At 31.7% G+C, this 27,170-nt stretch overlaps 2 protein-coding genes across 2 annotated transcripts in view; one reads left to right on the top strand and one right to left on the bottom strand.

Annotated features, from left to right (window-relative positions):
* The window catches only part of LOC132736660 (protocadherin Fat 4-like), a 62,007-nt gene that overhangs the window by 23,477 nt on the left and 11,360 nt on the right, over window positions 1-27,170 (top strand). The window contains exons 2-33 of the mRNA XM_060723850.1: window positions 2,620-2,733; window positions 5,077-5,199; window positions 8,511-8,690; window positions 9,144-9,326; window positions 9,491-9,625; window positions 9,974-10,221; window positions 11,172-11,382; window positions 11,692-11,819; window positions 12,299-12,497; window positions 12,767-12,919; window positions 13,611-13,855; window positions 13,989-14,217; window positions 14,454-14,587; window positions 14,956-15,175; window positions 15,402-15,548; window positions 15,901-16,145; window positions 16,669-16,897; window positions 17,188-17,334; window positions 17,748-17,986; window positions 18,325-18,532; window positions 19,130-19,242; window positions 19,817-20,033; window positions 20,235-20,387; window positions 20,576-20,826; window positions 21,526-21,745; window positions 21,879-22,006; window positions 22,302-22,515; window positions 22,770-22,934; window positions 23,825-24,054; window positions 24,298-24,499; window positions 25,674-25,792; window positions 26,156-26,369. Of these exons, the coding sequence (XP_060579833.1) occupies window positions 2,667-2,733; window positions 5,077-5,199; window positions 8,511-8,690; window positions 9,144-9,326; window positions 9,491-9,625; window positions 9,974-10,221; window positions 11,172-11,382; window positions 11,692-11,819; window positions 12,299-12,497; window positions 12,767-12,919; window positions 13,611-13,855; window positions 13,989-14,217; window positions 14,454-14,587; window positions 14,956-15,175; window positions 15,402-15,548; window positions 15,901-16,145; window positions 16,669-16,897; window positions 17,188-17,334; window positions 17,748-17,986; window positions 18,325-18,532; window positions 19,130-19,242; window positions 19,817-20,033; window positions 20,235-20,387; window positions 20,576-20,826; window positions 21,526-21,745; window positions 21,879-22,006; window positions 22,302-22,515; window positions 22,770-22,934; window positions 23,825-24,054; window positions 24,298-24,499; window positions 25,674-25,792; window positions 26,156-26,369 (5,896 nt within the window). The 5' untranslated portion in view covers window positions 2,620-2,666. The remainder of the gene's footprint in view (window positions 1-2,619; window positions 2,734-5,076; window positions 5,200-8,510; window positions 8,691-9,143; window positions 9,327-9,490; window positions 9,626-9,973; window positions 10,222-11,171; window positions 11,383-11,691; window positions 11,820-12,298; window positions 12,498-12,766; window positions 12,920-13,610; window positions 13,856-13,988; window positions 14,218-14,453; window positions 14,588-14,955; window positions 15,176-15,401; window positions 15,549-15,900; window positions 16,146-16,668; window positions 16,898-17,187; window positions 17,335-17,747; window positions 17,987-18,324; window positions 18,533-19,129; window positions 19,243-19,816; window positions 20,034-20,234; window positions 20,388-20,575; window positions 20,827-21,525; window positions 21,746-21,878; window positions 22,007-22,301; window positions 22,516-22,769; window positions 22,935-23,824; window positions 24,055-24,297; window positions 24,500-25,673; window positions 25,793-26,155; window positions 26,370-27,170) is intronic.
* LOC132736735 (uncharacterized) lies at window positions 5,257-7,836 on the bottom strand. The gene is made up of 2 exons (XM_060723937.1): window positions 7,401-7,836; window positions 5,257-7,102 (listed from the first exon to the last, which is right to left on the bottom strand). Exons 1-2 carry the CDS (start codon window positions 7,745-7,747, stop codon window positions 6,142-6,144), a joined length of 1,308 nt encoding a protein of 435 aa, XP_060579920.1. The 5' UTR covers window positions 7,748-7,836; the 3' UTR covers window positions 5,257-6,141.

Below are 27,170 nucleotides of genomic sequence, written 5' to 3' on the forward strand. Positions count from 1 at the left end.
GAGGTTTGATTGTACACTCTTTGTAATGTAGTTTAAGCAAATTTTAACGTAATTACTGGATATGCACTCGTACCCATGTAAACTGAAACATTGAAATATAAGACAAAACATATCCTCAGGGCCTGTCGGATAATTGTGATTTTAAAAAATTACTAAAGCTACATAATTTATAATTCCGACTTAAATTATACTTATAGCATTGCTCTATATCCTTTGTAATCATTTTTTTGTGATTTTGTGATAAAAAGGCACAAAAAGAAACTAGGTTGAAAGTATAAGGTATCTTAATTGTAAGTGAATTATTTTTTTCTTAATGAAAACTTCTTCGTATAAATATATAAGAAAAAAGTAGCTAAATACATTATTACATCAACATTTCATTTAAAGAAGAATTTAGCATAAATATGTAAAATATAAAGAACGTAAAAACACCTAAACAACCCGTCTTCAAGGCGGTTCATCAAATACACCTATATGACTCATAATATATACGCCAGTACATACCATAAATCAGAGAAAAATATGCAAATTGGATGCAATCATTTTCATCTCAGTAGATGATGTTATAATTATTCTTTGTATTATTATATGATGAAATTTGAATTTTGTACATCTCAAATGATAAAACGTTATAACAATACAAACATACAATGCTTCCTTGGTTGTATTGTTCCATATGTTAGCACTTACTGTGCAGCAAATTACCACAAAATTTACTACACAATGAGTGCTAACATGTATTAAAGAAGCTCCATTGAGGTCCAAAAGCTTAAAAAACAAAACATTTGAAAATCTCACATTATCAACTAGGGCACTTATTATTGAAAAAATAAAAAAAAGATAATATAGCAATATACTCAGAATTAAATTGAAAATCGATATTATGCGAGATTTATAATTGCGCCCGATTTGAGTTGAGAGCATTTAAATGCTATTTATTTTCAAGTCTGTTCACACATTAAAAAATGATAGTTTTATAAAACTGAGCGAGCGAATGATCTGTAAATTTGCACACAGGTTATTGGTATAAACATAAATTATTAAAGGATATAAAATTTTGAAAAGCAAAAATCAAGTTCCATCATAAAAAAACCTTCAGTGGAGTATATTTAAGACTTTTCATACTTTGAAAGTATTTGGTGTTAAGTAAGATATAATTTTTTATTCTCAGAATGTTTGGATAACAAGTCGTCGTGACATCTTATAAAATCGTTGAATCTTTGAATATTTATCACCAATACTTCCTTATTCCACCGCTATGGCTATACAAGTCGGTTAATACCTTTTTTGTCCAATAAAATAAACCATATTGATTTTGAAAATTTTGATATAAGAATAAATAGTTATAATGTATCGTAACATTGACTATCAGGACTCGAATATATGAAATATTACCTTGAAAAAATATGCTGACCACAATCACGCGAATGCATGCCTTAAACATTTACAGAGAGTATATGCATATAAATAAATTGTAGCAGCATTCTTCAAATACTGTGATTCAGATAAAGTATTTGAATCTATTTATATCTATGTTTAACACAACTATTTCTTTTTCAACACGGAGATAAATTGTTTGACCCTAGTAAAGCTTATGTGTACGGCTCCACTGGGTGTCACAGTGCGATTGTACAATCCAGTTCTGGTTGATTTATAATAAACGTGTATCATACTGATTTTGTATTCATCGTTTATGTGTCATATTATACAGTCAAGTCTGTTATTTAGACCTTCCAAAAATGAACAGCGTATATAATTACTTTACTAGACTCCACTACATCTTTTTCCAGATTTAATTAAAAAATGTGCGATTATTTCGATTAGGAAAACTCACTCAGCTCGCCTACAATGAGGCATCCGCTTTTTCTGTTTTTTTTTTTTTTTTAAATACCATTTCAAGTCTTTAAAAAGAAAAAAAATCTTTTGAAAACAGGAACAGATTTCAAATTTAATTATTGAGAATTGTTGAATGTTATCCTTATTTATTTTGAACAAAATGAAAGGCTTATGAATGATAAATATGCTGTAACAAGATGTTAATTGAGATGTTATATAACAAAAAATGTTTTATTTTAACATGACAATTTTATCAATCAATTTACCATAGTCAATCATAAAAGCTGAAATATGAACAGAGACCTACATTTATACGAACCATAGCTGAATTAATTGTGTTAAAAAGTAAAACAATTCTTGACACTTTGATATTATGTCAACAATCCAAATTGAAACATTGTAAATAATTTATGTTAAAGTGGCATGAGAAAGAAACGTTTAAAAAGAAGTATTGTAGACCTAGTTTCATTCGCGTTACATTTATTTTCGCCTATATTCGCGGACTAATGTCTGTAGGAATCATAGTTATCTTGAAAAGATTTCCATTAATGGGATTTATACAAGCAGTCACAATCTAATCAAGTCTTACCATAAAATAATCAGCCCAATTATTTTACTAAAAGAAACGCTTACAACACCAGCCATTACCTATATAGCAACTATATAGTCAGCATTTGTAAACTTAATAAAACAAATTGACAAATAAAATCAATTTAAATTTAATCAGTTTAATCAGCTATGAATGATATAATACAATTTCCATTCCCGTTTATTTCTTTTCAGATTTGGCGGTAAAAGAAACGTGTTTCCGGTATGGTGTACAAATCAAGATGACAAGACATATTTCAACAGGAGTTCTAGTCTCCATGCTTATTTTGTTACAATCTTTTGCTTCCGGTGAGTTGACTATAGACCAAAGATGTTTTATTTCCAGTCTTAGATGATCTTTCAGCACGACAGTATTATTGTGCTTGTGGTATTTTTATTAATTCAATCGTTTTTGGTTGGTTCAAATTTACCTATTGAATACTGCTAAAAGTGACATTATGCTCATTTTTTCATTGTCAAGTTGAGCTGAATTTGACTTCAAAAGATTGTTATAATGGTGATTGACCAACAGTTGATATTAGAAAATGTTTATGATAAAATATTAATCTATCTAAAATGTAAAAAGTCCGCCCCATCCTTTTATAAAGTGAACGTATATATAACAGTTCAACTTTGATGGATATTTACAGAAAATTACTTGGGCCACATGAGTTATGTATCGCTTATGCAAAGTAAATCATAAATTGAATGGAATTATGGCAAATTGAAAACTTATTTTGACATTCAGCTGTTCAATCACAATATACTCTTGTATGGACATAATGTCACTTTAAACCGCCTTAGGACATGTTGGCCTTTTAAATGTGTCTTTTGGTAAGTATCTGTGATACGCATACTTCATAATCTCTGGACCATTTTAAAGATTCCATTTTTTATTTGTGCACATTATTTTCTTTTTCGTTTTGTGCAAGCATTTCTTTTTTTAGGGACCATACGCCGCTTTTTATGACTTGTTATGGCATGTAAGTGTAAACTTCAATGAACATCGCCGCGCACATTTGCAGATGTATCTAATTTTAAATCTTAACCCCACATTCATTATTAAATGAACGACGATAGAAAAAGTATTTATTCTATGGATAAAAATGTGCAATTGCAAAAAACAACACTACATCTGAATGGTGCTTTAGATTTGTTTACCACAAGTTTTGTCTTGAAAATGTACAACGTGCCCAGAATTTTACTGTTACCTTTGTTACAATACTCATTTCTAAGTAACAAGGAACACTTGTATTTGCATTAAAATAACTCACATTGGCTAGTAGCAAACTGACATAGACATTGTGATGGGAATGACTAGTGTAATACCTTACTCGCCTGCTTAATTCTGTTAAGCCCGTGCTAGTGAGTGGGTGTCGACGGAATCATGACTATGATGCGTGAATTAATGCAAATAATTTGATCTTGTATATGTTAATAGCTTCAAATAAATTTCTGGTATTTAGGTATTTTAAACTTTACATACAGATTTATTTATATCTTTCATTAAAGTGGCAAAAGTAAGGCGTCTGGTTTATAAAACAAAAACAAGTGTTACACTAATGATACAAACTCATTTATATTACATTTTTTACCAAATTAACATTTTTATATTGCTTTTTAATGCTGAATATCTAATAAGCGCCATAATCACAATGTTGTCCAGATTTAATTAAGCGTTTTACGACCCTGTCTGTCATCATGGATGCTGAATGCGTTCATATTTATACGACATAGAATGATTTATGTAGACTGTTTCGTTAGTTTTGTTATGGAAAAGAAGTTTCTTTTGTATAAATATTCTTATTACAACGTATCAAATTTGTTGAAAGGAGGTTTAGTAAACTATTTATATAATTTGAAACCATCAGTTTTGTGGATGCATTGTAGGTAAAACCTATTCAAGTTGACTATACACACGTTCTTCATCGCTTTGGTTACGATAAGGTATTATACTGTTGTAGAATAGAATACAAATTTCATTTTTTGATGAACGAAAGATGAATTTTTTCTGTTGACAGCACATACATATCGTATTATAATAACTTAAGTAAGGTTTAATGAATAGTATTCCTGCGTTTTCTTCATAGATGATTTAAAATAACATCACTGAGGTCAAAAAGCCTAAACTAAAAAAAATTGAAAATATTATGTAGATCATCACTGGAAAATATGGGAAATAAATTTCAATAAAAAGCTTTTAGAATGAATCTGCCGTTTTTAAACATTCTCTAATCTGTGTTGTGTGGAAAATAAAAACAAAATGACTGCAGGATTGCAATTATTTATGTATTTTGCCTTTCCATTGCTCTTTCTGTGTGTTGTGACTGACAATGTCAAAAACAAGATTTGTCAGCAGTCATAACAAAACAGTGTCATAAGGTTTAGATAGCTGTAATCCCAATAAAGACATGGCATGCACAAATAAATAAATAAATACATTGTAAATAAATAAATCAAATAAATGATAAATAAATAAATAAGAAATCAAAACAAAACCCAAAATACAACAAAACTACGTATGTACAAATGTATTCTTTCTTAAAGTTCCGAAAGATGTCACTAGGTTTTGTAAAAATATTAACAATGTAAACAAGTGGGTCTTAAAACGCATAGTAAAAGCATGCTATAACAATACTACTTTCGTTTCAGAAGGGGCAGTTGGAACAGAGTGTAGTACAAAAGACGAATGTGGAAAAAATGAAGACTGTGGAATTGGCGGTGTGTGCGAGTGTGTTCCCGGATATAAAATAGTAGAAGATGGATGTTTTAACGGTAAGGTTATGTGTGATTAACTAACTTGATGCTTGAGATATCTTGAAGTAATCAGATATCATAATGTATACATTGAAATTCTTTATTTACGTTAAACAATGGTTAATAAGGATATTGAAATAACTTAAAAGCTTGCCCTAATGTGAATATTAATAAGAAATGCATCATGGGTTTTTAGTATTCTTCTGTAGAAAAATATATAGATGGAGTGCAAATTCGTGTACATGTATAAAATAATATACGGATATATGAAAAGTCGCCATGTGACAATTACAGTGCTGGTGCAACGTAATCCCCATCCCCATACAAGAAATCAACTCTTTAGAAACTATATCAAACATATATCTTTCATATAGGTATTATTAAAGAATACTGTTTTAGAAATTCATGTAATAATTTCGTAAACTGTAGGCTTTGTTTTCTTAAGTCTATCCAGAGACATAGATAGGCAACTTCCTAGCCAGTTCAGATAGCATGCATGCATGCTTGCTAAACTTAAAACTTGTAGCAAATAAAACTTACGAATTAGATATCAAAGTCAGTAAAATAATACATTTTCTGAAAGCTTATGCATTTGTCTATGGCTGCAGGTAAAAACATTTACAGTTCCCATTTAAATAAATGAAACATCAATTTTTAAAGAGAACTATTCATTAATTTTTGTTACAAAACTATTCATATGACGAAAAACTGGCTCAGTGGTTATGTTCTACTATGTTTTTCTAAGTGAAAGGCATAGAAAGTTACCAATATTTTAACATGCAGCAACAGATAAAGGATTTAACTTTCAAATGGTGTATTATATAAAAGGATCAAATATACATCCATTAAGTTTTATTTGCTACAAAATGCCTATTTTTTCACTTTTTTGTTAGGCATGAGTGATATTTCAAAGGAGTATATAGGAGCTGCTTGTCTCTGTTATCTACATTTCTGGTCTATCTACACGACCATATTAACATCCGATAATTCGTTCCAGACTCGCTCAACATTCTGAATAAGTACTTCTCCATACTTATCTAGAACTGTATAGTCCGTTTTACTATTGTTCTGCTCTATATAATGTCCAAAGTTCTTGTAGTGGTGTAAAAGACCAATGTCTTCTGAAACCGTTACATCCACTGCCGATGGTAAATCCAAGACAAAATGTACCATCAGATAATGTATACCATTTGTACGAACGATATATTTTGATCTAACCCCTTTGATGTCGATGTTTCTCTCACGTCTGTATGTTTGTAATGTTGTTAACTTAAATTGTTTAGCTTTTTGTATTATATTTGTCCTGAATTTGTTTTCAGAATATTCATAGTTTCGCCAATCTTTCCTAAAATGCGTATTTTTGAAAACAAATACCTTTGCATTTTCAATGGCAATTTCATTGATCATGGTTTGCCAATTAACAGAAGTGTTACTATGTGGAACAATTATTTCGTCTAAATCTATGTTAACGATGAATTCAGAATGGCGTTTACTCCTATACAGACAATCATTAAGGGCAGCTACTTGTCCAAAATAGTGAATTTCGGCTTGAGTTTTGGAAACAGGAAATATGTCAACTGGAATTGGTAACTGCCATTGTATTACCTCAACGTATCCTTGTTTTGAGTAATATTCAAGAACATCTTTAACATTTGATGCAGAACTATGATTATAAATAATGAACTTTTCAGCGCCCAAAATTCTATTCAGTTCTATCCACTCAACTAGTTCATAAGCTCTTCTGTAATGAAAGTTCAGTGGTGAAAGACAAACAGTAAAAGTCATTTTATAATCTCTAGACACTTTTGTTTCTTCGATGTGTATGAGATTTAATGGCGTTTCACACGAATTTGAAATCAAAGACACGTACGCGGGATATTTGGCCGATCTGTACGGACATTCAAATAAGGTCATTGCATACCTGTAATATAAAATAAGCGTTAATGGTAATATTGTTACAAACACATTTTAATAGGGTTAAACACGTTTAAATTCAAATCAAGCAGATTTTGGAAAGTTATTAAGAAGTTTGCATGTGCTGAAAGACATTAAACGAATGTCAACCGTCATTCCTTTCTATTAAGGCCTGAAATTTATATGTCTATGTGAACATCTTTAAAGAATGAATAGTTGTTGAAAGTACTATTACTAAGAGTTTAAATTGTTGAAGACAATGTAAATGTGTAGATCATTTGAGCTGATATGCGATTTAATCTTACCTTTTATCGTGGTGTTCAGGAGGAATATGAGCTCTTGGGTAACTTATGTCCTTTTTGAGCGATACACCATCCTCGCCAAAGGTCCATAACTGACATATATATGGAACACGATCTTTAGTCATAGCTCCAATAATAATCACTACATGCCTTTCGTCGTCCAAATATGCTGAAAACACATATGCGGTCCTCGCTTGGTTTACTGGCTGCCATGTTTGATTTCGCGCTAATTGTTCCGGAAACGGTGTCCAATTACATTTAAACAATGCGTGATAACAGAAGTAACAAATGGTTAGAACTACAAATATTCGCAAAATCCTTGTACACCAGCGTTTTCTTGTAAAGCTCATTTCAATGTTTGGTTAATAATATAACAAAAGATATATACATTCACAGTTTTAAACGACATATTCTCTTTTGATTCATAGAAAGACTTTACCTTCAATCAGTTCCTTTATAAATAATTGTCCACCGTATTTTCAAATCATTTACCCTTAAATATCAAATTTCATCAGTACTTTCATAAGGCATTCTTTTTGCTTAAACTTAAGTCATGTGTTGAATTGTAATATAGTTATTGATTCCTAAAATACAACTAGTTGTTACAGTTGATTAGTATTGTTTTATTAGTTACTCTTGTAAGACACGACGATTGTTTTATTATAAATTTCCCCTTTCAATTAGATTTCTTTTTAAAAGGCTTTTAAAATTTGTTTCAAGCAATTATTTTATGCGAACAAATGATACACTAGTATAACCAGGAATTTTGATCGCATGTTTAACAACAACATATCGTTGAAGATGAAAATATAATTGAGCCGCGTCACGACAAAACCAACATAGTGCGTTTGCGACCAGCGTGAATCAGACCAGCCTCCGCATCCGCGCAATCTGATCAGGACTCATGCTGTTCGCTTACCAACTCCATTACAAGTAGAGAAACTGATAGCGAACAGCATGGATCCTGATCAGACTGCACGGATGCGCAGGCTGGTCTGGATCCATGCTGGTCGCAAACCCATTATGTTGGTTTTGTCGTGACGCGGCTCAAATTGAATATAAATATATGTTGTTTTATATTCATTTATGATCCTTCTGATTTCTCTATTACAGAATGTCCTGCGCTGGATGACCCAGCTGATGGTATAGTAGAGGTGAAACCTAACACAGAAACAACGGAGTATGAAGCGATATATGCATGTATTACTGGGTTTGAAATACAAGGCCCATCTAGAAGACGCTGCTTAAATGATAGCACCTGGGAAGGGTCAGCGCCTACCTGTAAAAAGATAGGTTAGTAATGAAATGTTTCTGGAGTATTAAAAGCAGCGCTATGAGGTCAAGCAAGACCATTTGGTTAAACGAATTCTAAAAGACCATAGTTTGCAACTATTGTCCCGTTTTCTTGTTATGTACAAATTATTATAATTGTGAAATTCGTAAAGTATTTTCCTGATAACATTATTAAGATAAAAAAATACTTAACCACTTAACCGACAGGTCCACAGTTATCCATTTAGTAGATTGATTAATGAATTAATGTATCACTCAAATCATTTTGTAAATCAGTTGTGATTTAATTAACAAAATAATTTTAACCAATTGAAGGATGTCCAGAAAACTTCACGACACTATGAGGAAATGCTAGCTCAAGTTAAGTTAGTCTTTTTCAACCTCAGCAGAGCATAGATGATACATGTATTTATTTAACACGCTTATTATCATCAATTCCATTTTCTATTTAAGCATGTCCATCTCTGGCCCCGCCTCTTAACGGACGAGTTTCTTTGTCAGACAACATTGGCGAATTTGGTTCCACAGCTAGTTACACTTGTAACCAAGGTTTCGAGATTACAAGTGGTGACGCTGTTAGAGAGTGCCAGTCAAACAAAGAGTGGACAGGGATCCAGCCCGTATGTAGCGGAATCGGTATGTCATATTTACTTCTTTAAAAAAACTATAATTCACTAGCAGAATGCTATTTCATATGACATCAAATTTCTTTTCCTATATATAAAAATTACAGTAGTTTTATTACGTCTTTACAAATAACATTATAAATCCATATCTTATTGTAATACTTTCTATTGCAGTGGATCCATGTGTGCCAAACCCTTGCCCGACACCCACCGAGGCTACACAGCTTGATTGTGTTGCTAACCTAGAAGATGACAAACAACATGTGTGTATTTGTCCTATTGGAAAGAAAGGAGCAAATTGCGATGAAGGTTTGACTTTTTATAAAATGAATTTGATGGGGAATTAGCAAAAAAAAACTTATTTCTGAAACAAAAGGAAAAACAGAAGCAACAGCAACACCATAAATAACAACACAACAACAATAAAAACTTCCGATGATAAATGTGTAATTCAGAAACAACACAGTGTCAAATACGCACCTGCTGACACAATATTGTAACTTCAAGTGTAGCGCTGATGTAATTTGATTCCTAAATAAGCATTAGATTGGAAACATGAATCTTAATAGACCGTTTCTCTTTAACGTTTAAATTCAATTCTAAGAGATCAAAAACTAGTTAAAACTACATTGTAACTATACACTCTACTCGTTTCAGAGGATCCACCAATTTCATGTAGAGGAATGAGAAAGAAATTCATTTATTTTGAGTCAAGCCCGACTTTGTCAGACAGAATGGTATGTTTGCCGAAGAAGAACTCAACATCAGAGAACGTGTGTTACAATCCTAATGAAGATATTACGTACAGATTTGATGGTGCCAATGATATAAGTGTAGATGACACTGGACCAGGAAAATTCTGTCTGACATACACAAATGCTGCACCAACTATTCCGGAAGATTGTGTAAGATTTGTAACGTTATATGATTCAATACCTTGCATAATTAAAAATACTGCAGTGGAAAACGGCTAACGATTTACAAAATGATGCATACATTAGAGACAACGTTAACAAAACTTACCACGTAACACGTACATAACTTTAACACGATGTGTTTGTATGTTTACACTAGGCAATTGTTTCACTAGATTTGCGGTAAAAATATTAGGATATGAGCAATTTAAATAGACATTGTCTCGTATTTATGTACAAATTCGAATCATTTTTCTCAAACTCTCCTTTTAAAAACTATTTATGCGACAATGTTTGGGATAAAATATTGTAATTTTTTGCGCCAAATGGTCACAGACAATAATGCATTACAACAGATATATTTAATCTTGCGTATCCCTAATGTGTTATATTCTAATTTGAGAAGCTGTGATCGATTTAGAAACGATCACAAGTTAAGAGCTTGCTTGAAAGTTGCTGTTTGAATTAACGATTGCGTTAAGAATAGTATCATTCACAATTTTCTAATCGGTACTTTCTAGTATTTATTATTTGATTTAATAAAGCGATATCAAAAGTACTTCATGGAAATAATATACCAAATATTTATTATTTCTTTAGATTTAAAGCATCAATCATCATCATCAACATCATCATCAACAACAACAACAATAACACCAATAATAACATCATCATCATTATTTACTCTCTATTTTAACATTCAATAACAATCAATTTAATCAATTCAAAACACGCCAAATCCCGTTGCACGCGAACATTTATTCGGAGTTGGCATGAAATCATCGTCAGAGTTATCGATTTCAGGGACAATTACAAGTTTACGCTTAAGAGGAGTTTTAGGAGGCATGACGTTATGTTTTTTTATATATAAAACTGTAGCATTGTGTTCATATACTTTATTTTCACTGAATAAAATCTTCTCATCAACTGTTTCATTTTAGGTGAACATTAAAGCATTTGAAGCAGACGACATTGATTATCGACCATGGATTAATGAAACGTTCCAATTATGTTTCATTTTCAACCGACACCCGAAGATAAGTCCACTGAACGAAACCTTGACTTATAATGTAGTTACAATGGCGGATACGGTGAACGTTCCTATACAAGCATCTGACATAGACAACCAAACATTAACACTTACAATTACTAGTGAGTACGATTTTGAAATAATTTAAATGTTGATTTTTATCAAATAGCTTACTTACTGTACATGTATTTAAATATTAATCTAATTAAAAGTAAACAAAGTCATCGATACTTTTAACAGATATTTTAAATGTCAAATCTATACCAGCATATCTAACTCAACGCAACTTTATTAACAAGTAACACTGTGATGAAGATAATGTGGTTATAATATTTTGTCAATATATTTCATTAACAATAAAATTGGATACACATTGTCTTGTATAGTTAAACATTTATGATTTGCTACAATAAATTCATTATATATTGCAGATGTCGGCAGAATTGATTTTGAGGATAAATTTAGTATTGCAGACGATAATCTTGTTATTAGCAATCCTATCCAGCTGTATGAGTCTAACCCAGGCATCTTTGGTGATATATTTACTGTGCAAATTAAGGTATGTAAAATGATTACACGGTAAATTATGGGCATCAAAGCTTTGCCAGAATGTATACACCATCCGATTTTTTAACTACAAAGTGGAACGGGAACTTTAAAATCGCCAATTACGCAAAAAATGAAACTTCGAAAACTTGGTTTGACTGGATATATTCATGTCGATAGTGAAGTTATGCCGTTATTTTTCATGCGCGGCTAGGACCTTCTCATCTAATGATTAATAAAGTAAATCGTGCAAAACATAAAATCTGAATGGCATTGATTTTACCTAGAAACAAACTTGTGAAACTTTCCAGATTTTGTTTAGAATTTGACAAATAAAGTTAAAAATCTTTAATTTATTGAAAATTATAATAGTATTCATAAATTGAAAACGACTTATTTGTAATATAAACTAAACGGAATTTATAACATTTCAATTAAATGTAATTACTTCATCAGATCTGTCGATGATCAACTCGATATCCTTTTTTCCAGGCAACCGATAATGGTGTTCCTCAACTTGATGACAGAAGTGATATCAATGTAAAGTTTGTATATGAACAACTAGAATGTACTGTTCCTGAAGATGTTTTTATGGTTCATCTTGACCCTGTACCGACAGATCGTGTAAATCTTGGTCAGATAGTGTGCACAGCAGCAGGGAGTTCAGTAACTCCTGTCTTTGAAATTACAAGTAAACATGATGCATTACAACAGCTTAATAAAAACACAGTTGTACAATTACATCAGAAAAACCTTTCTTAGATTTTACAAATAAATTATAAATATATCGGTAAATAGCGAAAACAAACACATTTGTCATCAATCAAATACCCTATTTTTCACTATTATTTTCACAATATTGATAAAACTTAAAATAACATTTACGAGTTTGGAACATACTTAAATGAAACAAAAGTATTTTTAACTACATAAGGAAACTGTTTTTTTTTATTTTTTAAGACGAAGGCGGCCCTGTCGTAATAGAGGCAGACGGTACAATATTTTATAATCCAGCTGCAACAGATGCAGAGGGCAGATTTAGAATTAATGTTCGTGCTGATGTAACAGTTTCTGTGCCAATATCTTCTGCGTTTCATTTCGTTGTGTTTGCAGGTACGTTTCGTATATTTTTTCGTATAATGTTGCAATATATATTTCAATAATATTAACTTGGGAATTCATATATACTAATACTTTTCCATTTCCAAATGGGTTTAAAGTTACGTTTATCTGACATATTTTTACCCATTAAGCTCATTAATATTAAGATTACATAAATAAGTAAAGTAATATTTTATTTGCCGCGCAACGTCTTATTTTTACGTTGCACGTACTTTTATAACGTTACGTCATTGCTATAAATGTGTACAGTTATGATTATATTATACGTTACTGTCTGAAGATATGTAAAAGCATTGAAAGCGCTTACAAATATAACGTACTTTAAATTCTGCATTTCTCAAAACCTATTTCTTTTTATATATGAGATCCACACAATAAATCGAACTTCTTTTTTTTTGCAAATTATATGCATTTATAAAAAAAATAATAACGTTAAGTGATATGTACAGATTTTATATGGAACAATAATTTTGTATATATTGATATCAATTATATCAACAGGATTTAACACAATAAAACACCCCATGCATTGCAATCATAATTGTCTTACAACGGATAATTATTTATAAATGTTTAGACTGGACCATAATGTCCGGTTAGAAAGTATTTAACCATTTACTAAACGAACTTTAAAAAAATTACTTCATCAAAATAATTATGAACTTATTTTACAATATTTTAGCGGATTTCAATCCCCGATGTACACAATCTGACTTACAAAGGCCAGTAGAAGTTAGCGAGAAGGCAGACACTGGTACGTGCAGTGATGCAACATTCACGTGTGATGATCGAGCTAACATAACTAAGACATGCACAGATACGTCAGACCTGTTCAATGTTTTATGTGAGAGTGTTTCTTCTAATATAACAGACGTCAAAGTATGCACGGCAGCTTCTCTCGACCAAAAAGCTGGAAAGGAAGAAAAGGTAAAATATAATATTCTTTAATGAATAACCGACAATATGTATATGTTTGTACGTAGATTTCTTTTTACGAACTTTATGTATGTTTGGCAGGCGCTAAATAAATTTTCAGTCGTAACTGCTTTGATATTTCCAGGTGTCAATCGAAGTACAAAATGCATACGGTGTTGAAAACATTGAAGTTACATTCTCCATAACAAATGTTAATGATCCACCCACATTCGTCACAGATGTAGAACAAATAAACATAGAAATATCAGAGGAATCTACCCCACCAATGGCACTTACAGACGCTGTTTTCCCTGTGGCTGATCCTGATATATCTATTGACCTCAACCTTGACAATCTTACTGCATCAATTAAAGGTTTACACATTATTTTAGTCATACGTTTTTCCTAATGTTATACGTCTGAAAAACGTTTTGAAATACAATTAGTCATTATTTCAAGCATATACATGCCTGCTTTGTTGAATTATCTGCTGATTCAACATTGAGAAATTAAATTTTGTTTCATAAAAGTCACATCGTTGTATAATGTACATTGCATAAATAATTTATATCAGAGGAAAGGGAGATTTTCAAAACTGTTTTTGTTTCAGATATTGATGCCATAGAAACAGCAGATGCATTACCATTTACTGCTAGTGTTAACTCCTTCAAAAATGCAGTATCTGTGACTTTATCACAAGATCTTCGCCCTAAACAACGTCATAACTACCGATTAGAGTTAAAGGTAATCTTTTACTGTGTTGTCTTCAAAACAAATTGTTTTTGCTGATAATATGGTACATCTTTATTAACCGCTTTTTTGCCTAGAATATGTAATTTATTGCCCAACACTTAGTTTGTTTTTACTAGGATATTTTAAAAATCAAATCAGATTGGATCTACGATTAGATTAATTTTAGCTTATGCTTCTTCATATGACTATGTCAAAATGCAATAGTTACATCAAGTTTAAAAATTTCTTTTATAATATTCAAATTTTATTTCTGTACTTTTTGAATTACACTCATCGAGAATTGAAATTTTGAAAATCGTTTAGAACCCCTCTTGGTAAATAATCAAGCTCATATTTAACTATAATTTTCTTCCGTTTAGGTAGAGGATTCTGCTGGGGAATCGGATACGATAAACTTAAATATAACAGTTACGGACATAAACGAAAAACCTAAATGTACACAGTCTGCAATTAACACTAGTGCAACTGTAAGGGACCCTGTAGATTATGTTGTCACCATATTGCCATGTACAGATGATGACTTCAGTCAGTCCTATAACACTCTATCTTACAGTCTTGAAGGAGATGTGAATACATTAGGTAATGTAGAAAATATATGTTTTTAGGATGATTAATTGTGAAGTCATTACGGACATATATAATATATAGATGCTGTTAAAATAAAATGCATGTATAAACAAGATATTTTTAGAGAAAAGTGTTTAAGTATCAGGAATACCATACGCAATCACGAAGGCAAGATTTCTTCTCTTTATTTTCCTTTAGTCATATGGTTTATATATTTAATGGATTTTCTTTTTTTCAGCTTATTTCCAAATTGACTCTAATGGTGAAGTTAAATTGAAACAGGAATTAACATTATTTACAAGTGGTACAGAACTTACATTCACTGCACGCGTAAATGACGGCGGAGGCCTTTCAGAAGTCGTTCAAATACGAGTCAATGTCATTAGTAAGTTGCTGAAGGTTCAGAATCAATCAAATATGTGCTATCAATTACAGTTGCTAATAAAACTACCTATAAATTTTCTAAATATCATAAGTTTATAAATAGAATGAATAAAAAAACGGATGTAGTTATATATACAGCTTCTGTTATTAAATTGATAATTTTTGTATAATTGAAAAAGTATATACTTGTACCAGTATACCAGTTGATTATAGAGTTAATCCTTATTATGTAATCTATGTACAATCATGCCCCTATTTAAGTTTAAAAACCAATAAATAATAAGTGTAATAATTGCTATAATTGAACTTGACAGATATTCGAGTAAGTCACGTGTCTCTGTGTTTCATTTTAGCATCTTATCCACCGGAATGCGAAAAATACGAAGTGATTCAAAATGTATCCGAAATAAGTGGTTTAGACTACTGTTTTGAAGTAATAGTGAATTGTAACGATCCTGTTAAAAGTGAAACATTACTATTCAAAGAGCCCAGCGGCAATGGAACTCAGCTTTTTACATTAAACTCAGATGCAACTAACAACGATAAAATTTCATTCTGTACACGGGAAAGTTTAAAAGGCAAAGTCGGCCAATGGCATGTAAGTAAAATATCGGCTTTTAAATTAGCCATTAAACATTTTTTTTTCACACATATAATTACAATTTATTTTACAAAGCAAGCAAATAAAAAAAAACACAAAAAAAAAACAAACAAAAAAAGCAGTTTTTATTCATAGCGTTATATATATATCGTTGACATGCATCAAATCTAAATCTTTGATTGGTTCTTTAAGTCAAAGTCCTTTAATAAAAAGGACAATTTTATATTCGCTGGTATGATAACGTCGAGATATCAATAATTGTTGTAGTTAAACATGAATAATTGAATAAACAAAAGTATTTAATATGCATAGTGGTAGGATGCTTCCTCGACCCCTATTATGCCAATGACGGGGAAAATAAATGGGGTTACCCCTTAACTGGGCGCCCGAAACTGAAAAAAATATGCATAGGGGTGTTCCTAACTAATTGATGTCAATACAATTATCCGTTAGATAAAGATTAAGTGTGTAAACGTTACCTTCGTCATCTATAATTCATGCCACATTAATTTTGTTTTAGTTAAACTTGGAAGTTCAATCATCTTATGGTCCACGAAATATTCAAATCATTGTCAGTGTTCAGGATGAAAACGATGCTCCTGAATGTGCACCTTCTAAAATGGATATTAAAGCTTCCGCCACTGACAGTGCCGATACAATACTGGACAACATCATTTGTACCGACAAAGATACTGATGCAAATTTTAAAACATTAACATATACCCTCGAGGGCCAGTCTGATGTAATTTGTGAGTATAAAACAAAGTAGATATACATCAGTTATATGAGAATGTCATTGCTGCATTTGGCCTAATTCACATTATGTTTAGATTTTATGTCGTGCTTGTTACTTTAAGATACGTTTCGTCACATTTATAATATGTTAACATATTTTGCAAACATTAAGCTAAAATAGAGAAAAACAGAACACTTGTTTTGTACCTAAAACGTATGTTACCACTGTAAGATAAATTATTCTATGTAACATTTAAAAAAAACATTACAAAAGCTCTTTTTGATATTTTGTGATATTTTTCAGCTTATTTCAACATGAATGCGGGTGAAATCAAGCTTGCTAAAGCTCTGTCTGATATAACTGGAACTAACAATATTTTGTCGTTTACTGTAAGGGTTGAAGACGGTGGCGGTTTGTCTGTAACTGTAACAGTCACTGTAACTGTTAAAAGTAAGTACATATTCTAGTCATCACAAGACAAGTGTGATATTGTTTCTTCTCACTTTAACAGATATTTCTTAATATATATTAATAAACATATCGCATTGAATATTTAGGAACTATCACAAATTACACAGAAATTATCTCAAAAGACAATGATTATTGGACAAACTATAGGAAAAGTACTGCTGGTACCGAAATAAAATCAAACTTTGCTAAATTATTATCAAAATAATAGATAAATAAACATGAATAAATTATATATTTATGTAAACATTATTTAGTTAAACTTCTTTTTAATTGTGATATTATTCCTTTGGAATATAATATTTTTTATTCAAATTATTTATTTAGAATATGCATCATGATCGAAAAAAATCTCAAATTACTAAAACGACTTTAATATATTTTTGTCACTCTAGCTGACTTTCCTCCATCATGTAACATGACCGATTTTGAAATTACCATAAGTGAAGCAACAGATAAAGACGTGTGTCGGTTAAAAGAGATCGGTTGCCAGGATATTGTTCGCGGTGAATCTCTCCAGTATAACATCACTTCTGGCAATGGTACTGCACTATTTTATGAAAAAGACAGCACTAATTTCAACCTGAATTTATGCACACAGACGAGCCTTCAAGGAAAATATGGACCATGGAAGGTTTATAATTTAACCATTGTTTTAAATAATTGTTTTACAACTTACTTTCTTGGTATTTAATATACTAGTAGCTAGTTTACGAAACTCAGTGGTTCTACTGAGGTGCCCGTTTGTGCCTGAAATAATGCACAGAGGAAAATCAGAGGTGGTCCTCAACAGTACAGCTGGAAAGTCGCCATATGTCTTAAACTGTGTTGCAGCGACCTAAGTCCCTACCCTCACAAGAGAACACACCGTCTTAATATTGTAACTGAGTATCATGATTGTGTGAAGTTTAATTCCTGATCATTGCGTATATCTAATCTCGCTTAAAAATAGTAATGCTTCTGTGTTTTCAGATTGTTGTGGTTGTAAAGTCATCGCACGGAGAGACCACTCTTAATTGCATTGTTCGAGTGGTTGATAAAAATGATCCTCCTGAATTTTCAGAAACACTTTATTCTTACAAAGTTCCTGAAAGTGCCACAATTAACACGGTCGTAACCACTTTATTAGCTACAGACCAAGACTCTGGTGCTTTTGGAAAACTTACTTACCTTTCAAAAGGTAAACTATGTTTGATTGATAATTTTTAAATATTTAAGTCCAGATACAATACACAGATATATCGACGGAAAATAATTAATAATGCATTGATTTGTCATTTGTCAAGAACTGTTAAAAAGACAATAAACATTTTACATTTAACCTGACCTCTTGCAACAATATTAGTCAACACTACCATATTTTCATGGGACAACATGAGATTATATATTAAATATTTCATTTTCACCACCATTTCAGCGCATCAGAAAACATTTCTTAATTTCAAGTTTTATCATGTTCATACCCTACTTCAGCCAATGTCAGAAGCGTGGAAAATGTATTCATAAGTCACTGTCATTAATGAGAAGGCTTAACCGAACTGAGACTTTAGCAATTTCTTTTGTGTGTTGAACGACATACAACGTTTCCTTGTTTGACATTTTATTTATTTATTTCAGATTACATGTGTTACATACAGAGGTTTACTAAATGACATTTTCTTTAGTTCCGAATATTCGCACAATCGCGTTTGTATGACTGCACATTAATCGATGTTCATATGTTTAGACAAATGGAAATTTATCATAAGATTGTTGATAATTCTTTTTGCTGTTACAGATATCGAAGAGTCTGGTTTATTTACATTAAATAAGGATAACGGGGAAATAAGAATTATCTCATCATTAGATGCAGACGGATCAGATTCCAATTCGTATACATATATAGTTCAGGTCAGTGTTTGATTATTTTTTATCATAACCATTATTTCAATAATTTCGGAGATTTTCTTTGGCTTCATGTATTGTCACTGGACGGAGCTTAATCTAAGGTAACGAAAACTCGATGCCTATGCCATTTGATATTTTGTACAATTATGTACCAAATTTTTATGTTGATTGTAAACAAATTTAAATTCATTAAATAAGGTTTAACTATGCGTGTGTGGCTTTGATATAAATCAAAGCAAATTTCAACCTTTTTTAAACTATACTAGTGTTTAAGATTTAATACCGATGCACCGGTGCTATGGTGGCGTGAAAGATATTGCTTTTTTTCGATTATCTTTTATGAACAAACAAACCTCCAACAAACCAAGTCTGCAATTTTCCTATTTTATTTCGTCCTTTTTGTACAATTTTGCCAAACACAAAATGTGAACATGCATATAAATAATAACGTGAAAACATTATAACTCGAATACAAAGACAAATCAAACAATTTCTTAATCAAATATCATGTATCCTCATAGTATCATACAATGGTCTCTTACTTGTTAACTCATAGTGAAAATAATTATCATTTAAGGCCGTAGATGGCGCATCAGTACCACTCTCCGCCACAGCGTCTGTTCAGATTGATATCATTGACGTGAATGATGAAAAGCCTGTATGTTCCCCAACTGATGTAACAGACAGTATTCAACTGCTCACAGCCATAGGAACCGTGATAAGACAACTTGACTGTTCTGATGCAGACATGTCACCAAGTTTTCGTGTCCTTGAGTACAGTACAACATCGCCTTGTAAGTACACATGCTTCGTAAATTTTGTATTTATTTTTCACAGTTCATTTCATACGTGATTTAATAATAATCATTCAATTTAACTGAACTACTAGAATTTGTTGTCATTCTACATTCCATATATTGTTTCTTAAAAATGCATGCGTTTCAATTTTAAATCAAACACCCATATCATACTTATTGTTTTTGTTAATATTTTAGATTTTAGTGTTAACAGTACAGGGTATGTTACATTGTCAAGTAAACTGCCACGTGACGTAACACAGCACGAGGTTAATGTCAAAGTAACTGACTCCGACAAATCCTCCGATCCGGATTTCTCAACGCACGTTATTATCACAGTTCAAGTGGACAGTAAGATATTGTTTTTGCTTTGATACACTTCTAGCTGAAATTTTTTTCAGTTATATTAATAATTAAAAGTTAAACAACTGAATCCGGTAAAACCCTATTAGCTATTCTTTTATGTCTGGCATTTAATACTTACTATTTATACATTGCATGAATAAAGGTAGTTACAAAAATATTTCTTTTTTTTTCAGATAAAGTTTCGCCAGTATGTACACCAGAAAAGGTAGAGGCGGCTTTGGACGAAACAAAATCAGTTGGCATCTGTGTTGAAACAGACATTATTTGTACAGATCCAACAGAGGGTGATGTCACGTTAGAATCTCAGTCTGGATCTGGAGCAGAAAATAATTTATTTGAAATTAAACCGAACAAAGAGACAGGAAAGCTTACTCTTTCTGCTTGTATCAAATCAAGTCTGAAGAACAAGTTTGGAGAATATATAGTAATTATTCCCTTTAAGTTAAAATGAGCCGCGTCATGACAAAACCAACATAGTGTGTTGCGACTAGCATGGATCCAGACCAGCCTGCGCATCCGCATAGTTTGATCAGGATCCATGCTGTTCGTTTTCAAACCCTATTACAAGTAGAGAAACTGATAGCGAATAGCATGGATCCTGATCAGATTGCGCGGATGCGCAGGCTGGCCTGGATACATGCTGGTCGCAAACCCACTATGTTGGTTTTGTCGTGACGCGGCTCAAATTATGATAAATTGATCATACATTCTTTTGCAAACAATCCATCAAAATATTTTGCATATTTATTATTGGAACTTATTTCATTCTTAACCTTTTGAGACGACTTCTTACACGCCTGTGTTCTCTTTCACAAACCAAATGAAAATTACAGAGATTTCATATATATCTTAATTAGCGTGAATAAGATTCTTTAAATACAAATTATGTTCTTTCATTTATCACTTATAAATTAACACACAAAATAAACATAGTTTGTCTCTTAAAATTTGTTATTGTGCATGTTCTTATAATAAATACATTGTATATCTGAGTTACCAATCCGGTGACTGAATTTAAAAAAAAACAATCACCGGATTACATCAAATTAAGTTATATACATATAACATTCATTTGTGTTTATATCTATTGACATACTTACCGTTTACTCAATTTATATTCTAGTTAATTGGTTCAGTAACAAATGGTCTTGCATCCACGACTGTCAGTTTTCATAACACGGTCAGGAATGTCAATGAGCCACCGGTGTTTACACCAGATTCCTACAGCATTGACGTTTCAGAGAATTTCGAACTGAATAAGGAAATTTTGAAAATAAGTGTCTCTGATCCAGATGACGGCATGGGGGACCCAAGTTACGAGCTTGATGACATAACAGTGGAAGGTGTGTATTTTACAAAAAATCTTACCGAATGCTAGATTTTTATTTCAATAATGTATTGTATTCAAGATAGTATGAGAAAATGATTTGTTTGGCTGTAAAATAAATAATAAAGAAACTATTATGTTTATTTCAGCATCAAATAATGCAGATTTTGGAGGAGCTTTAAGTGATTCAATTCTTTTCTTAAAAGCTGTCAAGACATTTTATGCTTACAGAAAGTTTAATGCAACTGTAAGAAATATATACAAGTATACAGTAACGGTAAGTGATTGCTTGAAATATAAGTATAATCATACAATATATATTTAATTTCTGCTTAAAACGTAAAGTGCAACAGGTCCATTGGTCGAGTCAAAGTTAAAGAATATCAAAATTTAAGTAAATCATATTGTTTGCATATCAACTTTAACAACGGTAATGTGTGACATAGAGATATTACTTAAGGTTCCATTGGCAATTCAAAAGAATTGTACACAGATAATATTTAATGAATTGATTTTCCTATGTCGCGATTTCCTTGAATTTGTAAATAATTTATATGATTCTTAATTTTCAGGCTGTAGACAAAAGCGGTTTAAAGACGACAACAACGGTGACAATCAACATTCTAGACGAGAACTCAGCGCCGTTTTGTGACCCGTCACAATATGTAGCAACTATCGATATTCTTGCTGAGCAGAATAAGGTTGTTCTCATGTTACAGTGTTATGATACTGACATAGATCCCGACAACGTCAAGCTGGAATATAAGATAGTGGGCGGAGACAGTGGTGAGTTTAAGAAAATGTCTGAAAAAACCCATTGATTGAAATCAACGCTTTACGAAATAAAAGTATTCAAAGAATTTTTAGAAGTAAAACTGATTTTCTTACATTTAATAAATAACTATTAAATGATATATATTAAATGTATGTGGAAATAATACATGTAAGCACATACATATATAATGTAACAAAAGATCAGTCATATTTCTAGAATTTTGTCTGTGTGCCCATACTTATATTTTGGTGTATTTACTTCTCAGATGGGTATTTCGACGTAACCGGAGATGGTAAACTGATTGTGCAAAAACCTCTTCCTCGAGATGATTTGATATATAACGTTGGAAATGCTGATATTCAGGTGCAAGTTAGTGATACAGGCACACCCCCATTATCAACATCCATCACAGCGACTGTTGATGTATTAAGTGAGTTTTACTATATATTCTGGAGAACATCGATTCCAGTCATTCAATATATGATTTCTTGGTTTTTATTTTTATTTAAAACATCTAGGTTTAGGGGGATAAAAGTGTTTTTTATTTCCCAATTTGCTTTTTCTATCAACATTTGTTTTATTGTTTATATATTATTAGACTTTTATGATTATTCTTTTATTGTATTTTGAACATAAACAAAATTTTCTATTTTATAATGCTGGTATTGGACTAGGAAATATCAATAATTATGAATATTGTCCGACTTTTTTTATGCAACTCTCTAAGTAACAAACTTCATTAGTTGTTCAAATGGAATTTCTAAGTAAATACGGCTGTAAAAGATACATAACTCGTTTGTTGCAGCTAGCAAATCTTTCTTAAGACATACTAATTATTATCAAAATGAGTAGAAACTGTTAGCCCGGCCGAAATGTTTGGATTTAGGAAATGTCAAGAACAAAGAAGCCTGAAGTGATCCCGACAGGATTAACTAGCAAACCAAACACCCGAAGTGGCAAGCATTGTCATGCTTATACGTACATAAGCATGAACTCGTTTCTGTTTATTTATTTCCATGATATACCCTTTTAAGTAGGAAAAATGAAAATCGTAAGGGCACAATTGAAAAATGTTGCAGAGAGTCCGATATGAGCCCGTTAATAGACGACATTGGTAATTGTAATTAATCGTCTATGCTCGTTGGGTCCGACTTTAACAAAACTCAACATTTAAACAGTTAAAGTCCGTAATGAATATTCATCTACAAAGATGTGAATTCTTAAGAGATCTCTTTGAAATGCCGAAGCCTAAATGATCTTCTTTCGTAAAAAAAAGTACTGAACTTCCACGAGAACGTAAATAAGACGTTTTCTTTTCAGGAAACATTTCTGCGACATGTAAGCCAGTCATCATCCCACCTGATGTTTGGATACAGGGTAATTGTGTCACAATAAAAATGGACTGTACAGATCCTACCAAAACCGGCATAGATCATCTTCAATACACTTTGATGAAAGACAGTAATTACACGACAGGTTTCAATTTGAAAAGCAATTCGCAAGGAACCATTGAGTTGTGCTACACACTTCTAGTTAGCGGTGTATTCGAGGTAAAATGATATCTTTCATATGAAAGGGTTTGAGAAGGTTTTAATATACCATATGCATGTTTCTGGTGAAAAGTGGTATATTTTGATATAACGATTTAATATCTTCTTACATATAGGTAAAAATAGCCGTAAATTCAATTTTAAATTTTCATAAAAAGAAAATGCAGAACCGCTTATCATTAACTATTGACTATATTTACTTGTTTACATAGATTTTTTTAAAAAATATTATATTTTTCATAGGTAAAAGTAGAAGTAAACAACGGTCTAGGCATTTATAAATGGACGGACAACATAGTTGTTAGCTATGCCAAGGCAACGCCAATCTTTACTGAATCTAAATATACTAAAACTATACCCGAGACAACAGTGACAGGCACAGAGGTCGTTATGGTAGAGGCAAAACAAAATCAGCTGATTGGAAAAGTACAGTATAATGTTTTAGGTATATACAGTTTTACCTGATAGAAACATATCTATTATATGTACTTCACTGTATTAATGTTAGTTAGGAAATAGATATCAATTCTGAGTGCATTGTTGCAATACAATTTTCAAATGACCAGGAATATAATCACGAAGCTCAGTGATAAAGTACAAAGCTTTTGAACGATAAACCGTGCATTATAATACTATAATGCAAGAAAAATATATTTGTCTAATATTTTAATAAAAAAGGGATGATAAATGTATGTTGTACAACATTAAGCGTAGAAATAATTTACCTGACGTCATTTAATTAATAGAGGATATTGAATGAGTGTAAGTTCAATACTGAATTTATTGCACGAGTTGAATAAAATTATATTATGCGTGCCTCTGGCGAGCATAATATTATTTTATTCAACGAGTGCAATAAATTCAGTAATGAACTTACACGAATTTAATATTCTATTTATCACATACCCAAAATAAAGACCATTTAAAGTGAAATAAGAGTCATTTTTCATTGACGCGCTTATAGTATAACGCTCACATTTAGCGCGTCTTTACACTATGTTTGAATAACGCTAATGACGTCACGTCAAAATATATGCACGGCCGTGCAATACCATATTTACGGAGTCGCAAAATCGGCACGGGTGTGTGATAAAATTATTTAAGTCATATCTGACGTCATGTGACGTGTACGTAAGCATTCCTTTTAAATGCTTTTAAAATATCGTGTAATACAAAATGTAATGCACTTGATTCTTCTATTTGTTTGATAGGAGAATAGTGTGAAGCGTGTTAAAATACATTTCATATATAAATATACAGTAGAGACAAGGATCCAGATACACTTCGGCCAAACATATCATGTCTTTATCCAGTGAAACATGAAATAAAAGTCACGCAAAGTGTTAAAAATCAGTTTAAATAATTATTTGTAAAAAAACAATGTACTTCTGAGTTACTATAAAGAGTAACTGCACACAATACTTATTTAACGGCGCCCTTTGAGGTACCTAACCGCGTATTTTAAGAGACACGATTATACTGCGTTTAAATTACTGGACTTCTGTTCAAAATGACTGTAAGAATATTGAAGTTTTGTATCACATATCTCAGTAAGGCTGTTAATAGTTTCTTTGTCATACTCAGTTAATTTCCTGTAAAGTATTACTATTATTTTATAGGGGACGTGTCAACGAAAGGTTGGGAAACTTATTTCTCATTAGATAGTACCACTGGAAAAATAACAACAGTTACTGGGATAAAAACATTAGCTGATAGTGTTATTACTCTCAAAGTAGAGGTAAGGGAAGTCACTCGCCGTTTTTTTATTTGCATTGCAAACCAGTTTTTAACCAACTTGATTTCAGCTTATATTGTTTAAAACAACACCCTATTTGTACACAACCCTTCTGTTAATTTTTTATAACATTTAAAATTGGTCAAATAATTATGGTTATTATAGTAGGCCAGTTTGTTTATTTCAGTTATGTCAATTATGCTATACATTGAACAGTTTATGTTATAAAGATAATATTGTAATTGATATCCTTTTATTATATATTAGAATTTCCTGAGTATATTATTTCATATCTATGAATGTTTAGTATAATTTTTGATGTAAATATTATGTCTTGATAACCACATGGTATACAACACATTATAGGCTGTGGATACAGTTTCGCAGTTACGATCATCAGTTTTGGTAGAGCTTACAGTTGTAGACTTAAACGAGCGACCCACCTGCACAATATCATCTACCAACCTTGACATTCAAGTCGGTACAGCGGTTGATACACATATCATTGAATTCGCTTGTAGTGACCCGGATGTAAAAAAAGAGTACCGCACGCTTTCTTACGACATTTCCGGTTCTGACAGTAAGTCTTAATTCTTTGATGATACTAACATTTTGTTAAATTTGGCTTTGCTAAAATGAATGATTGTATTCTACAAACTTTTTGAATCTGTCATATTATTAATTTTCTTGTCACTGTTAGAGTTGATTAAGATAATTTTATTTTTAATGACAATTAAAAAAGATGCACAATTTTTTATTTTGATTTAAAATTAATATGAGAGTATATGTATTATACTGTAATCATGTTAGTTTTTTAAACTCTAACTGAGACTTTGTATTGTTATGCCCCCATTTCGAAGAAAAGGGGGTATATTGCTTTGCACTTGTCGGTCCGTCGGTCCGTTGGTCCGTCGGTCCGTCGGTCCGTAGACCAAATGGTTTCCGAGTGATAACTAAAGAACCCTTAGGCCTAGGAACTTCACACTTGGTATGGTGATTGGTCATGACCCCTATTGATTTTGGGGTCAATGGGTCAAAGGTCAAGGTCACATTGACCTTGTAAGCAAAAACGGTTTCCGATCAATAACTAAAGAACCTTAAGGCCTAGGAACTTCAAACTTGGTATGGTGATTGTTCATGACTAGTAGATGACCCCTATTGATTTTGGGGTCAAAGGGTCAAAGGTCAAGGTCATATTGACCTTGTAAGCAAAAACGGTTTCCGAACAATAACTAAAGAACCTTAAGGCCTAGGAACTTCAAACTTGGTATGGTGATTGGTCATGATCAGTAGATGATCCCTATTGATTTTGGGATCAAGGGGTCAAAGATCAAGGTCACATTGACCTTGTAAGCAAAAACGGTTTCCAATCAATAACTAA

Source organism: Ruditapes philippinarum, unplaced genomic scaffold (genome assembly GCF_026571515.1).
Source record: "Ruditapes philippinarum isolate M1 unplaced genomic scaffold, ASM2657151v2 ctg172_1_1_1_1, whole genome shotgun sequence".
NCBI lineage: Eukaryota > Metazoa > Mollusca > Bivalvia > Venerida > Veneridae > Ruditapes > Ruditapes philippinarum.

Bases quoted from the DNA above. Each gene is read 5' to 3' on its own strand.
- LOC132736735 (XM_060723937.1), bottom strand. From the start codon at position 7,747: ATGAGCTTTACAAGAAAACGCTGGTGTACAAGGATTTTGCGAATATTT. The intron at 7,103-7,400 runs GTAAGATTAAAT...TTTATATTACAG, and splicing joins CCTGAACACCACGATAAAAG to GTATGCAATGACCTTATTTG.